Below are 14,692 nucleotides of genomic sequence, written 5' to 3'. Positions count from 1 at the left end.
GAGAAAGGGGAACCCTCCTCCACTGTTGGTGGGAATGCAAGCTAGTGCAGCCACTCTGGAAAACAGTATGGAGTTTCCTCAAAAAGTTGAAAATAGATCTACCCTATGACCCAGCAACTGCACTACTAGGTATTGACACAAACATAGTGATTCGAAGGGGCACCTGCACCCCAATGTTTATAAGCAGCAATGTCCACAATAGCCAAACTATGGAAAGACCCCAGATGTCCATCGACAGATGAATGGATAAAGTGATATATATATACATATGTATATATATATATACACACACACAATGGAATACTACTCAGCCATCAAAGAGAATGAAATCTAGCCATTTGCAAGGACATGGTGAAACTAGAGGGTATTATGTTAAGTGAAATAAGTTAGCCAGAAAAAGACAATTATCATGTGAATTCACTCATGTGGAATTTAAGAAACAAAACAGATGAACATAGGGGAAGGGAAGGAAAAATAAAATAAGATGAAAACAGAGAGGGAGGCAAACCATAAGAGACTCTTAACCTTAGGAAACAAACTGAGGGTTGCTGGAGGGGAGGGGGTGGGAGGAGGGGTAATTGGATGATGAGCATTAAGGAGGGCAGGTGATATAATGAGCACTGGGTATTATATGCAACTGATGAATCACTAAATTCTGCCCTTGAAACTAATAATACAGTAAATGTTAGCTAAATTGAATTTAAATAAAGAATTTTAAAAATTTTAAGTAAAAGAGCATCTCTTGAAAACTAGTTCAAAACAGGTTGAAACATAGGGCAGAGAAAACTCAAAGTCAAGAAGAGCTAAGGAAACATGATTAAATGGCATGTGGTATCCTGGGTAGGATCCTGGGACAGAAAAAGGTCATTGGGCAAAAAGTAAGAAATCTGAATAAAGTACACTTTAGAGAAGGAAGGGAGGGAGGGAGGAAGGAAGGAGAGAAAGGAGAGAGGGAGGGAAGGAGGGAAGGAAGGAAGGAAGGAAGGAAGGAAGGAAGGAAGGAAGGAAGGAAGGAAGGAAGGAAAGGAAGGAAGTGCAGAGTCATAGACCCCACTCCAGGCTTCCTAAATCACAACCTGAGATTTAACAGTTCCCCAGGTGATGTGCATGCACATCAAAAGTTTGAAAAGCACTAAGATTTCCCGAGGAAAAAGACTTGAAAGCCAATGATGAATATGAGGGAACAGGTAAGGAGAAGCTTCAGGTGATCCCACAAGGGCATAGGGGCAGTTGGGGAGAAAGAGGCCTGAGGGTTTCTCCTGCAGCACCCTGGACTGAAGGGTGGAAGGAACAGGCTGGCTGGCTCTGGCAGGGAGCCCTGAACACAGGGATAAGGAGAACAGCACAGGTGGGCCTGAGGTCTTCAGATAAAAAGACTGCTACCGCTACCATTCCCTCACTCTCCCTCATGAACCCCAATTTCCCATTCCAGGACTTCTCCAGACTTTTAGTCTCAATAGTCGGACCCCGCCTAGTTCGGTTTGATTCGGCCAGGATCGGTTGCTAAGGCCTAGAGCTTCCCGGTTGCGGGGAGGGGGAAATGATGTCACGTCCAAAAGGCGGGCCAACCAGCCCTCTCCCTCCTCCGGATTGGCTGTCAGGAATTTGATTAGATTCGCAGCCTCGCGGGCTCCAGCGTTAGCTGTCATTGTCCCCAGATGCCCCTGGCCCTCGGCCGTCCTCTCCGCCCAGAGCAAGACTGAGGACTGTACTCAGGAAGCACTTAGCTTCGGAAGGAGAGGGGATTCGAATGGTCCGGCTATTGCCACCAGGCTAGGCGTTTTGGCCGCCCAGGTACTTTTTGACTCGATCGGTGTCCGTAGTTGGGGCGGCTACCGAACCGCAGGGATTTGTGGAATTTATAGTTCTGGATTAGGTCTGGATTAGTTTGTGGGTGCACTGGAGGAGGCTCGAGCCCGACAGAGATTTTTGGAGGAAAAAAAAAAAAAAAGACTTTGAGGACTGGGGGCCTGGGTCCCAGAAGGACGGGAGAGGACGAAAAGGGAATCTAAATAAGAAGCCTGCCATTAGCATTGTTTTGGTTTTCTTTTCAGGTGTTGACCTGAGACTGATATCTCATTCGACTAAAACTCTTCACCCACGGTGGAAGGGACCAGGCAGCCAAATGGAGACGCTACCAGTCAATCTAGTGGGAGAGAAGGACACCTCTCAACCACAACAACAATGGGAAAAGAACCCCCAGGAGAACCTTGATTCAACTACCCAGATTAGGCAGCAGCCCCAAGACCCTCCTACTGAAATCCTTGAGCTGAGAGTGAGCCCAAATCTAGCCAGCCAAATTCTAGAGAAACCTCAAGGGACTGAAAAACTGGCCTCTGGACTTCAAGGAGACTCTGCTAAATCTCATGGATCAACCAGTGAGATGCCAGAGCCCCTTCAAGCTTCTGATCTCTGGTACTGTCCCGATGGGAGCTTTGTTAAGAAGATCATAATCCGTGGCCATGGCTTGGACAAACCCAAGCTAGGTTCCTGCTGCCGGGTACTGGCTTTTGGGTTTCCTTTTGGGTCAGGCCTGCCAGAGGGCTGGACAGAGATAACTATGGGGTTAGGCCCGTGGAGGGAGGGGACTTGGGGGGAGCTCATAGAGAAATGCTTGGAGTCCATGTGTCAAGGTGAGGAGGCAGAGCTTCAGCTCTCTGAGCACTCTGAATCTCCTTTCAGGCTCACACTGGCCTCCTTCACTCAGGGCAGGGACTCCTGGGAGCTGGAGGCTAGTGAGAAGGAAGCCCTGGCCAGGGAAGAACGTGCAAGGGGCACAGAATTATTTCGAGCTGGGAACCCCGAAGGGGCTGCCAGATGCTATGGACGGGCTCTTCGGCTGCTGCTGACTTTACCCCCACCTGGCCCTCCAGAACGAACTGTTCTTCATGCCAACCTGGCTGCCTGTCAGTTGTTGCTAGGGCAGCCCCAGTTGGCTGCCCAGAGCTGTGACCGAGTGCTGGAGCGGGAGCCTGACCATTTAAAGGCCTTGTACCGAAGGGGGGTTGCCCAGGCTGCCCTTGGGAACCTTGAAAAAGCAACTGCTGACCTCAGGAAGGTGCTGGCGGTAGACCCAAAAAACCGGGCAGCCCAGGAGGAGCTGGGAAAGGTGATCATTCAGCAGAAGAAACAAGATGCAGGCCTGGCTCAGGGTCTGCGCAAGATGTTTGGCTGATTAAAAGTTAAATTTTAAAAGAGACAGGAACCTGTGAATTGTGGTTTATCCTGTGAGACTTTGAGGAGACCCAGAGGGAGGCTTTCAGCCCATGTCCCACTCCCAGCTTTTGCCTTCCTAGGGAAATAGCGGTGGTCTCAGTGCGCCTCTTTCCCTCCTTTACCAATAAAAAGCCATATGATCACGTGTGCTACATTTTGGGGGGCTCATCCATACCCGAGGATGAATGCAAGATACATGAACTACTAAATTTAGGACTGACTGGGGAGACGGAGGGCCTTTAAACCCCAGGAACTACATCTCCCAGGCTCGCGCTCGTTGGCTCCTGTTCGGCGCATGCGCAAACCGTACGGCCCCGTTGAGTGGGAGTGCTATCCTCCTGCCGCGCTCCCATTGGCCCGGCCTGTCCAACCGCCTCATGTACTCAGCACCCAGGTCTCTTACTGGTCGGTAGACCTTCCGGGACGTGCCCCCCTTTTTTTTTAAGAGTCAACTGATTAGTCGATGATGGGGAGAGGCGGGCTTTGGGAACGGTCTCATGGTTGGGGGGCGGGAAGGAAAGATGGCGGAACTGATGCTTCTCAGCGAGATTGCGGACCCAACACGTTTTTTCACGGACAACTTGCTGAGCCCGGAGGACTGGGGTCTGCGGAGTGAGGCCTTGGGGAGGGAGGAGGGCTGTGGCATGCTGTGCTCCTGAGGCACGCAGGGAGGAAGCGGAGGTCTACAGAAGAAGGCTGGGCAAATACGGAATCTATCACCCGAAGGAGGGCGGAGCAGGGGGGCTCGTCGTGCTTTCGGGGGATGCGGGAGTTGGGAAAGACCTCCGCTCCCTACGGAAACGTCGCGTTGTTCCGGGGTGGGGGAAGGAGGGGCTGAAATTCTTTGGCTGTTTCACGTTTCAAGTGGGCGGGCGGTAGGTCTGGCTGAGCCGAGCCAATGAGGGATGGGCCCAGGGCTGTGTGTGGATCTGTAGGCTGGGCCACCGGACGACCTCCGCTGAAGCTCTGCATCTCTTGCAGACAGCACTTTGTACACCGGCCTGGATGATGTGGCGGAGGAGCAGACGCAGCTCTTCCGCTGCCCAGAGCAGGATGTCCCGGTATTGCGCCCCCAGCCTTGTCTCTAACCTTTGGCGGGTGGGAGTTGCCCTGGAACCAGGACTCAGCCCCAGACCAGAGCTCATGGAGCTGTTCAATCTTCTGCACATTCTTGCCGTCTAATGTCCTCCTTTATTCAGTTTGGCAGCAGCTCCCTGGACGTGGGGATGGATGTCAGCCCCCCTGAACCACCTTGGGACCCCCTGCCTATCTTCCCAGGTAAGATACCCTTTCTGAGGGGCGCCTGGGTGGCTCAGTTGGTTGAATGTCTGCCTTCGGCTCGGGTCATGATCTCAGGGTCCTGGGATGGAGCCTGCATCAGGCTCCCTGCTCAGCGGGGAGTCAGCTTCTCCCTCTGCCCCGCCCCCCATTCTCTCTCAAATAAATAAATAAAATCTTAAAAAAAAAAAAAAAAGGATATCCTTTGTGATTCCCTCATCCTTCCAAAACCGTCTCTTTCCACTGTTTCCCAGGAACTGTGGAACTCCCTGTATCCTCACACCTCCTCTTCATAAGTACCTGTGCACTCCTCTCTCCTTCAGTCCCTTATTATGTGTTCTTTTCCCTTTGCCCCAGGTGAGGGATCCCTACCTCCATGTCTTTGGACACTTTTTGGACTTCTCAGGCTCTGCTTGCTGCTGATTCCCTAACCCTTTTCTTCCAGATCTTCAGGTGAAGTCTGAGCCATCCTCCCCCTGCTCCTCTTCCTCCCTCAGCTCCGAATCATCCCATCTTTCCACAGAACCCTCCAGCCAGGTGAGAGCCATCTCTCTCCTTCTACTGTTTGTGGCAGGGACTGTGTTCCATTCCCTTCACCCATAGATGCTGAGAAAATGTTTTGTGTGCTATAGGTCATAGAGTAGTGGTGGTGCCTTTGAATTACTTTAATACCCTCCTTTTACATATTTTTGCTGTGGTTGTCGAAAAAGATGGAGTCTTTTTAACATACAGAGATATGTGGCAGCCATGGTGGGGCTGGGAAGAAGAGAGTTGTTAACTGCTGAGAATTCTAGAATTGCTCTTGCCCAAGTTGTCCACTCTAAGGCAATATTTAAAATCATGAGACTTCATCAGCCCTCCCAGAAATAAAGTAGAAAGAGAAAATGAGGGGCCAGAGACAGCTTTGGGAGATGCTTAGTACCATTCAAACCAGAATGTCAAATAATTAGTAAGCTCTAAAGCTTTTGTTCTTGCTCTTGCTCTCAACACCTTTCCTTGTTTTCTTTTCTTTTTTGTGCTGCCCCCCTTCACCTCCCACTCTCACCTAGGCCTCTGGTGTAGGAGAGGTGCTGGTTGTGAAGACAGAGTCCTTGGCACCCCCACTCTGCCTCCTAGGAGATGATCCAACATCTCCATTTGAAACCGTCCAGATCAATGTAGGTCCCACCTCTGATGATCCCTCAGGTAATAACAGCCTGCCACCACCCCCAGGCTTTACCAAGGCAGAGTATGTGTGTGTATAGATGGGGGAGGGGATGCAGGCAACAGGACAGGGAGGAAAAGGTGGGGAGGGGAAATGGCAGATGACTAGGAGAGAGGCCAGGAAGGGGAGGGATAATTTTAGGAAACCACAGCAAAGGCAGCCCTGAAGAGATGGGGATGGTTTTTCTTTCTTTTTCTAATCCCTAGTATCCTATTGTGTGATTTAACTTCTGTTGCCTTGCATTTTTAAAAAAATTTATGGACAGATTAGAGCATATTTATTTATTATTTCCCCCCCAATGTTTTATTAGAAAATTTTTCAAACATACAGAATAGCTGAAATACCATATACCCAACCCCTAGATTCTACAATTAACATTATTTGTGCTATTTTTAAGTGTTACCAAGTTTATTTCCTCTTCCGTGTTTACACAGTAAACATTTATTGAGCACCTCCTCCATGCCACATACTGGACAGGGTGCTGGGGATGCAAAGATGAAAAAGATGTGAGCACCACACTGACCCGAGAATCCTGTAGTGTGGTAGGAGGGGAAAGATACGCACCAGTCACTGAAGGTGTGTGGGAATTCTGGGATAGACATCACAGGGTGCCACAAAAGCTCATAAGAGGGGCAGCTCACCTGATGGGGGCTGGATCAGGGATGTGCTCCTGGAGGAAGGGTTTCCTGAGCCAAGTTTTGAAGGACACATAGAGATTAGCCAGAAGATGAATAGATGAATGTGGAGATGGGTGTGTTTGTCTGTCTAGGGAACTCGTATCTCAGAGTGGATGTGAGGAGGGAGTGGGAAATGGCAAGAAGTTGCAGAGGCTTCAGGGCCAGGTGGGCACCCTGCTAAGGGACTCTTAGCTTTTATCCTGTGGGCAGTTGGGAGCCTCTGAAGAATCAAGCAGGAGAGCAATGGGATTAGGAAGATGACTCTGGTGGCAGAGTAGAGAGACTGGGTCGTGGAGAGGCAGGACTGGATGCAGTTAATTGAGGAGGATATTTGGATGCCGAAAGGAGGCAGAAAGAATGAAGTAGAATGGATGAATTGCAGTGACTTCCTGCATAGGATTTGAAGAGGATGCCTAGGTTTCTTGCTAGGGTAGATTGGTACCATAAGAGCCCGAGCCCCCTGCTCAGGGAGGATGATGAATTCATTGCTGGACATGTTGAGTGTGGACTGCAAAGTGGCTTCAGGGTTTCCTGGCACTGCCTCTCTTTGGTTGAACTCCAACCAGAAGCTAGAGGGCATGGGAGTCCAGTGATTTAGTCCATTCATGTTTTCCTCCCCGGCCTCAGAGTGGGGCAGGGAAGGATGCACAGTGGGTCCAGAGAGATAAACAGACCATATCCACACATTATTAAAAGTTACAAAGAGAACAAACCATATAAGGATTGAAAACCTTTTCACAGCAAATTGATTATTGATGACCTTGCCAAGGAATCAGATTCTCCCCTAAATAAATTAGGTATCTTTTGAGGGCCTGTGCTTTACCCAACAGTTTGATAGGAAGCATCAGACATAATCCTTCCTTTTGGAGAGTCTCATGAGGTCATAACATGTGGTTAATAATCAAATAGTGGTCACCTCTGAGGAGGGATCTGGGTGGCTGGTGGACAAGGAAGGGAAGGAGATCCACTTCACTGAATTACCCTTTGGTCCTTTGGAGTTTTGTATCATGTGACTGTATTACCTATCCACAAATAAAAGTTGAAATTTTAATATAGCAGTATTGGTACTTATATAATTAAGTACCTAATTGAGTGGTATGGACCAAAGGTAGTGACAGACTAGTGAGCTTGGAGCTGAATCTGGCCCTCGGATGAGTTTTATTTTGCCCCTGTGGGGTGATCAGCAAGTTTCACAGATGGATTTAACAGAGGCCAGGAAAGCTCAGAGGTGACTGAGTCTTTGCGATTTGGTGCCTGGGAGGGCAAGGGAATTTGTGTGAAGGGACAAGCAGTGAGCCCCATGGGTGGGGCATGAGAAAGGAAATGACCAACAGGTACCTAGGGAGTTAGGATCAGGACACAGGAGCCGTCAAGGATAGAAATGCAGACTTGGCTGTTAGCATAGGGACGCGTGATGGCTTCTAGAGCCAGGGCAGGAGAAGAGAAAGTCCTGGGTAAAGAGGTAGGAAGAGAGCCAGCAAATCAGCAGCCCATGGCTCCTCCTCCTTCTGGACTGCATGCCTAGAGCCAGCTTTATATTTTGGTACAAGGAGAAAGGACCGTGTCTTCTATCCCCTCTCTTAATCCCCTTCTCCTCCAGTATTTTCTCTCATCCCGATCCCCCACAGATGTCCAGACCAAGGTAGAACCTGTCTCTCCATCTTCCTCCATCAACTCTGAGGCTTCCCTGCTCTCAGCAGAGTCCCCCAACCAGGTGAGCATCAACTTTTCTTTCTCCTTCCAGACACTCCATTGAGTTCCTTCTGACTCTCAGAAGTATGAAAGCATTCTCTTTTTCAGCTCCTTCTTCTTGACACTCCTCCTGACTCACATATCTTCTGGAATACCCAACACAGGCTTTTATAGGAGAGGAGGTACTGGAAGTGAAGACAGAGTCACCGTCCCCTCAAGGGTGTCTCCTGCGGGATGTCCTAGGCCCCCCACTTGGAGGTGTCCAGATCAGCATGGGCCCATCCTCCGATGGCTCCTTAGGTAATGGGGCCTCCTGACACCTTGGGATCCCTGGCAAGAGGCCTCTAGTCCTGACCTTCATTCCTTCCCTCCCCTTCCTTCAGGCAAAGCCCTACCCACCCGGAAGCCACCCCTGCAGCCCAAACCTGTGGTGATAACCACCGTCCCGATGCCACCCAGAGCTGTGCCTCCCAGCACCACCATCCTTTTGCAGCCCCTTGTCCAGCCACCCCCAGGTACTAAAGAAGGCGAGAAGGAGATGATCTGAATTGACTTTCTCGGGGAGCTCGCAGCCATTGAGGCTCCCAGCCCTTGGGTGCTCAGGTGCGGGTGGACACAGAACTCCACCTGACTTACAGCTCTCACCTCCTCCTGTTCACTTGCCCCAGTCTCCCCAGTTGTCCTCATCCAAGGTGCTATTCGGGTCCAGCCTGAGGGACCAGCTGCCCCGGCTCCAAGGCCTGAGAGGAAGAGCATTGTTCCAGCTCCTATGCCCGGGAACTCCTGCCCACCTGAAGTGGATGTAAGTCATGGGGAGGAGAGGGGTAAGGCTAGTTCATGGGAAGGGAAGAGGCAACTCTTTCAGGAGAGAATTGTGGAATGAGGAGGGAACAAAAAGTGAGGAAGCAAACCCATAAGATGATCCTGAAGGTCAAGTGGATCCCGGTTCATAGACGAGAATCAACATCAACTCTGTGTAGTTTTAGGATCCTTAGTTTTGCTATCACTGTAGATGGATAAACGGGAATGGTGTCCGTAAATCTAAGGCAGGGAAGTCATACTGTGTTTTGGTTGTGGCGGTAGTTGGAAGAGGGAGGCTGTTTCCTAGGGAAAACCAGGTAAAGTGTTCTTTAATTGTAGCAAGGTGAGGCTGTGGGCCCTTAAAAAGGAGAATTGAGAGAAAAGAAGATTCCCCCCCCCATCCAAGGAAAGGAACTGAGTTTCCACCAGGAACCAGGATGGAGGAAGTTCTTCCTACAGTCTGACTTCTCTCAGCTCTGGGGACCAGGGGCATGGAGCAGTTGAGAGAAGGGCTCCTTCCTCGAACTGTTTTGGCAGAGAGGGGCAACCCCTCTCTGGCTGTGTAGGTGGAGGACAGGAAGGCAGGAGAGTGGCAGTGGGAGCAGTGGGGTGATTAGCCCCTGAAGTCGGGAAGCATAGTTCCCCTTTCCCACCCATCTGTCATTCCTCCTTTGGCCCTCTGGGTACCCTAGGCAAAGCTGCTGAAGCGGCAGCAGCGAATGATCAAGAACCGGGAGTCGGCCTGCCAGTCCCGGAGGAAGAAGAAAGAGTATCTGCAGGGGCTGGAGGCCCGGCTGCAGGCCGTGCTGGCCGACAACCAGCAGCTCCGCCGGGAGAACGCTGCCCTCCGGCGGCGGCTGGAGGCCTTGCTGGCTGAGGTACGCTGCTCTGTCCTTGGGAGGCCCGTGGGAAGACCAGCTCCTCTGGGCCGACTTACCCTCTCTCTCGGCCCTTTCTCTGCACCTTAGAACAGCGAGCTCAAGTTAGGGTCTGGAAACAGGAAGGTGGTCTGCATCATGGTCTTCCTTCTCTTCATTGCCTTCAACTTTGGACCTGTCAGGTGAGACCTTCCTTGCCCCCCAGAGCTTCGGGGTGGAGCCCACCCTCCCCACTGCCTGCCTGCCTTGGCACAGGGCCTTTCATCTCACTCACACCCACACAGTGCTGGTGTCCTCGGCACCAACGGTGCGTCCGGCCAGTCCCTTCTCATTCCATCATTCCTTTCAAATGGTGTGTCCTAACCTGGAGCAGATGGGGCTAATGACATTGGCAAAAGTCACTTTTAAGTGCTTGCTGAGTTCCTCAGGCTTCCTGGTTTTATGAGGTAGGGATGGTTCTCATTCCCGTCTCACACGTGAGGAGATCCACTCTTGTAGAATAGACTGGAACCCAGACGGGCTGTCTGCAGAGCCCAGGATCTTAAGCGGCCCCCCGATAAAGCCGGAATTCCTCACCCCCTGTCCTTCCTTATCACCAGCATCAGTGAGCCTCCTCCGGCTCCCGTCTCTCCTCGGATGAGCGGAGAGGAACCTCCGCCCCGGAGACACTTGCTGGAGTTCTCAATGCAAGAGCCAGTTCAGGGAGTTAAACCCCTCCAGGGTTCCTCCCTGGGCCCTGAGGAGCCCCAGCCCAGCGCTCCAGGCCGGCCAAGTTTCAGGTGAGGAGAGGGCCCTCCCTTTCACCAGTGCTGAGTGGAGCTTCTCCCCAAAAGTTACCTTTTCTTTTTGAGGGGAGCCAGAGTTCTCTTGCCATCATTGCCCAGTCTACTGGTGGAGGGGTGCAGCCTCCGATCATCGCCCCCTTCCTGCCTCACTCCAGAAACCTGACAGCCTTCCCTGGGGGTGCCAAGGAGCTACTGCTGAGAGACCTGGACCAGCTCTTCCTCTCCTCTGACTGCCGGCACTTCAACCGGACCGAGTCCCTGAGGTGCGCGGGACTCCGGGCGGGGGCCCCTCCGCGGGCAGCCGGGCCAGCCGCGTGTGCCGAAGCACCAGCCCTCTCGGCCCGCTCTTCTCCCTGCTGTGTGCAGGCAGGGCAAGTGGGAGCCTTGCCCCGCCTCTGCTTCCCTAGGCTTGCTGATGAGCTGAGCGGCTGGGTCCAGCGTCACCAGAGAGGCCGGCGGAAGATCCCCCACAGAGTAACAGAGAGACAGGTAGGAAGGGCTGGGGCTGGCTCAAGCAAGGCCCGCTGGAAGACTGAATGGCCTAGGGATTTTGAGTTAGCACCTCATTGTGGAGGTTTGAGGGATCATTTGGGGTAAGTGGAGGGGTGGGTGTGAGGTGACATCAGCTTCCAGGGGCCGCTCTCTCTCCCTTTTGCCTTCACCCTCTTCACATCCTTAGATACTTCTCCTTCCAGAAGTCTCAGCTACGGAAGAAGTCGCCTCCAGTTAAGGCAGTCCCCACCCAACCCCCCGGGCCCCCAGAGAGGTGAGTCTATGGGGGTGCTTGTCTGTCACTAAGGGAGGTTGCACTCTAAAGAGCTAAACTCCCAGAATCTGTCCTGTGCCCATCGTCATTGCCACCAGGGGCACTATGCCTTCCTCATCCCCGGGGGCCTCCTGTCTTTTTCTCTCATCCTCTCCCACCTTCCCCAGGGGGACCTGGGCACTGGGCTTAGTTCCTCCCAAATCCTCTTTCCCGACCTGGCTAGGGATTCTGTGGGCCAGCTGCAGCTGTATCGCCACCCAGACCGCTCGCAGCCAGAGTTCCTGGATGCAATTGACCGACGAGAAGACACGTTTTATGTTGTGTCCTTCCGAAGGGTGAGTTCCTCCCTGCCCCATCCCTGTCACCCTGGGGTCCCTAGCAGTCTGTCTTCAGGCTGAGGCTCTAGAGTCGGGGTGGGGAGCCTGTCCACGTCTCTTCCTCCAGCCTCCCGGCCTGGCCCCTTTCTTTCCCAGGACCACTTGCTGCTCCCCGCCATCAGCCACAACAAGACCTCTCGGCCCAAGATGTCCCTGGTGATGCCTGCCATGGCTCCCAATGGTAATTCTCTCCCTGCTGGGTCTGGGGAGGGGTCCTGAAACTGAGGAAGGGGGAGGTTCTCATAGATCCAACATGAAGAGTTAAGGGGGAAATGGAGAGAGTGGGCCATTCCAAAGAGGCTAGACTCCTGGGTGAGAAGAAGCAGGAAATGGGTGGAGAGAAAAACAGAGCTCAGGAGACATGGGAGGAAGACGAGGGTGCAGGCTGTCCCTTGGTGAGGGTGCTCGAGTAGGTGTGGGCAGAGGGGATAGGCTGGGAACTGCCAGATTCTCACCTCCTGTTTTCTCTTGATGTCCTCTCCCCTGTGACCTCCATCATATGTGTTCTCTGTAACTCATCAATGTCATTTTCTTTTCCTGCCCCTCTCCTCTCCCTGCACCAACTCCATCCCTGACCCTCTCATTGACCTCCTGATGTGGATCTGCCTCCTCACCATTGCCTCTCCCTCCCTATCCACCTCTACTTTTCTCCTCTGTTTGCCGGCCCTTCTCCTCTTCCTTAACTCCCTCCTTCTCACAGAGACCCTGTCAGGCCAGGGGGCCCCGGGGGACTATGAGGAGATGATGCAGATCGAGTGTGAGGTCATGGACACCAGGGTGATTCACATCAAGACCTCCACGGTGCCCCCCTCACTCCGAAAACAGCCATCCTCGGCCCCAGGCAATGCCACAGGTGGCCCCTTACCTGCCTCTGCAGCCGGGCAGGCCCGCCAGGCCTCCCGCCAGCCCCTCTACCTCAGTCACCCCTGACCTCTGCAACTCACACTGACTTAGAGCTGGGTGGGGGGGCGGCGGGAGGTGGGGGTGACCAAGTGGGGTTTTTCTAAGTTCTCTGATCCCTGGGCTTGGGGCAATTGGTAAAGGAAAGACAGGGTGTGGGGTTAAGCACTTATTTGGAGATGAGCGGGTTCACCTCTCTTCTTACCCACTTTTTGGAATATAGGGCTCCTCTCATTTCTCTGAACCCCTAATTCCTGCTTCTCTCTTTGAGGGTATTGAGTGTGATGAGGTTTTGGGGTAGGTGGCCTCCTACACACTCTGTTCTTTTGTTTCTCTATTTGGGGGGGTGGAGGTGGGAATTTAGTCCCCAGGAGGGACAAGGGACATTTTTACATTTTGGAGCTAGTCACTGGGAGTAAAGGAGGGGTGGTGGTGGGAGATCAGGTTTATGGATATGTACTATCTTTTATTATTAAATAAACAACTTGGAGGGAGTTGAAGGAATGGTGGCTGCCTTCCTGGCTCATGACGGAGAATTTGGGGAAATTGGCTTCTGGAGGGCCGGTGTATCAGAGAACCAAGCACTGAAGACACAGCTGGCTCAGGGGTGGGGGTGGGATCCCAGACCTCATGTCATCCCCTTGTCCCCGCCCCTACAACACTGGGGTATGTCTGTGTCTAGCGAGGGGATGAGGGTGGGATATCTCATGGCGTGACAGCCCCGAGGATACAGATCCCTGGAATGTGTCTGAGAAAACAGGAAGGACAGGGGGCCCCACGCCCTTTGGGGTGAGCAGCCTCCTTGGGTCCCCTGCATTCTAGCAGGTTCTCCCGCCCTTCCCTTGATTTCCAGGGCGAGCAGCTTGAGCAAACGGCAGAGCTGGGGCCAGAGGGCTATAAGCCAGAAAGGAGGGGCCACAGTGGAGAAGGGGGTGGTGTTTGGAGGGAAGGGGGGATGTTGAGGAACATCTTCTCAGCCCTAAACTGGAGGACAGAGACATGAGAGTCCAGTTAAAAGAAAGGGATGAGAATGAATCCTGCAGGAAAGGCTGTGGTTCTAATTAGGAGGAAGGGGGACAGGGTGAGGGGCCAAATCACTCCACCTGGGGGTTCCCGTGAGCGGCTCCTATCCAGCAGCGTCTCAGGGCTGGCCCTGCAGGAGTGTCCTGGGTCAGCTAGAGGGTGTGGGCTGGGCCTGGGCTCAATGCCCAGATGACTGGACAGGGGCCGCCCGGGCCACAAGCCCAGGCCTGAAGGAGGAGGGGAGGACCTCACGTGTCCAGCCAGACTCCCCCGCTCCCCATTACTGTGTTTGGGGTGAAAACAGACTGAGTAACTATGGCAACCTGGAACTAGGGCTCCCAGGAACTAGGCCTCTCCTCCCTCCGGAGCACAGCCCTGGCTTCTGGGCCTTCCTGTCCCCACGTCCCTGAGCTTCATCCAGGCAGTGAGCGCAAGGACAAGGATTTGGGAGGCAGATCACCCAAGTTGGATTCCCTGCTTTACCTTTCATTAGTGGATGTCCTTGATGTGTAACTTAAACACTCTGAGCCTTAGATTCCTCATCAGTAGCACGGAATACTCCCACCTACTTCTCAGGGTTGGGGTGAGGGTGAAAGATGTCCACACTGCCTGGTCCATGAAAGGCACACCTGTCCCTTGTCCCTTATACCTGTCTCTTTCCAATTCTCCTCTATTCCGCTCTTACCCAAGCTGGCTTCATCACCACTCCGTCATGCAGTCGCTCCTTCTGTCCTGATCGCAGCGCAGGGCAGCGCAGGGCTTGAGTGCTGGCGTCTCCGGCTGGGGCCCCTGGGGGGGGCCTGCCACACCCCCGGCTGAGTGGCAAGGGACAGCTGCCACTTTGGTGTGAACTGGCAGTTGACTGTTGGCTGGGTTCGTGGAGGGGGGAAGGCATAGGAGGGGGCTGGAGCCAGGGGGTGCGAGGTGGGAGGGTGAAGGCAGGTCAGTCTCTTGCTGCCGCGCTCCAGGCCCACGCCGGATCCGAGGCCACAGCCCAATCCCAGGCCACCAGGCCCCCTCAGTGGGCTGCCAGGGTCACTCCTGCACCTCCTGTCGGCCCCTCCTGTCCCAGGCCCACTTTGTCTTTCTGTTGAG

General features: G+C 53.1%; 2 protein-coding genes across 5 annotated transcripts; both read left to right on the top strand.

Annotated features, from left to right (window-relative positions):
- Positions 1 to 1,606: 1,606 nt before the first annotated feature.
- FKBPL (FKBP prolyl isomerase like) lies at positions 1,607 to 3,199 on the top strand. The gene is made up of 2 exons (XM_006736233.2): positions 1,607 to 1,794; positions 2,055 to 3,199. Exon 2 carries the CDS (start codon positions 2,126 to 2,128, stop codon positions 3,173 to 3,175), a length of 1,050 nt encoding a protein of 349 aa, XP_006736296.1. The 5' UTR covers positions 1,607 to 1,794; positions 2,055 to 2,125; the 3' UTR covers positions 3,176 to 3,199.
- Positions 3,200 to 3,665: 466 nt separating this feature from the next.
- ATF6B (activating transcription factor 6 beta) lies at positions 3,666 to 13,074 on the top strand. Of its 4 annotated transcripts, none has more exons than XM_081827938.1 (18): positions 3,666 to 3,819; positions 4,198 to 4,277; positions 4,416 to 4,494; positions 4,940 to 5,031; positions 5,544 to 5,679; positions 8,004 to 8,089; positions 8,232 to 8,367; positions 8,451 to 8,582; positions 8,736 to 8,869; positions 9,561 to 9,746; positions 9,837 to 9,928; positions 10,346 to 10,525; positions 10,687 to 10,794; positions 10,939 to 11,020; positions 11,227 to 11,297; positions 11,521 to 11,632; positions 11,771 to 11,855; positions 12,375 to 13,074. In XM_081827938.1, exons 1-18 carry the CDS (start codon positions 3,714 to 3,716, stop codon positions 12,602 to 12,604), a joined length of 2,127 nt encoding a protein of 708 aa, XP_081684064.1. In that variant the 5' UTR covers positions 3,666 to 3,713; the 3' UTR covers positions 12,605 to 13,074. The 4 variants fall into 4 exon arrangements, with proteins under 4 accessions (XP_081684064.1, XP_081684065.1, XP_081684062.1 ...); XM_081827939.1 differs by having other exon boundaries at positions 3,675 to 3,828; positions 8,760 to 8,869; XM_081827936.1 differs by having other exon boundaries at positions 3,675 to 3,828.
- Positions 13,075 to 14,692: the final 1,618 nt, after the last annotated feature.

The sequence above is a fragment of the Leptonychotes weddellii genome, chromosome 8 (assembly GCF_054177405.1).
Source record: "Leptonychotes weddellii isolate Sample4059 chromosome 8, ASM5417740v2, whole genome shotgun sequence".
Lineage (NCBI taxonomy): Eukaryota > Metazoa > Chordata > Mammalia > Carnivora > Phocidae > Leptonychotes > Leptonychotes weddellii.
Note: the sequence above shows the minus strand (reverse complement) of the source record. Positions and strands in the feature narration are given on the sequence as shown.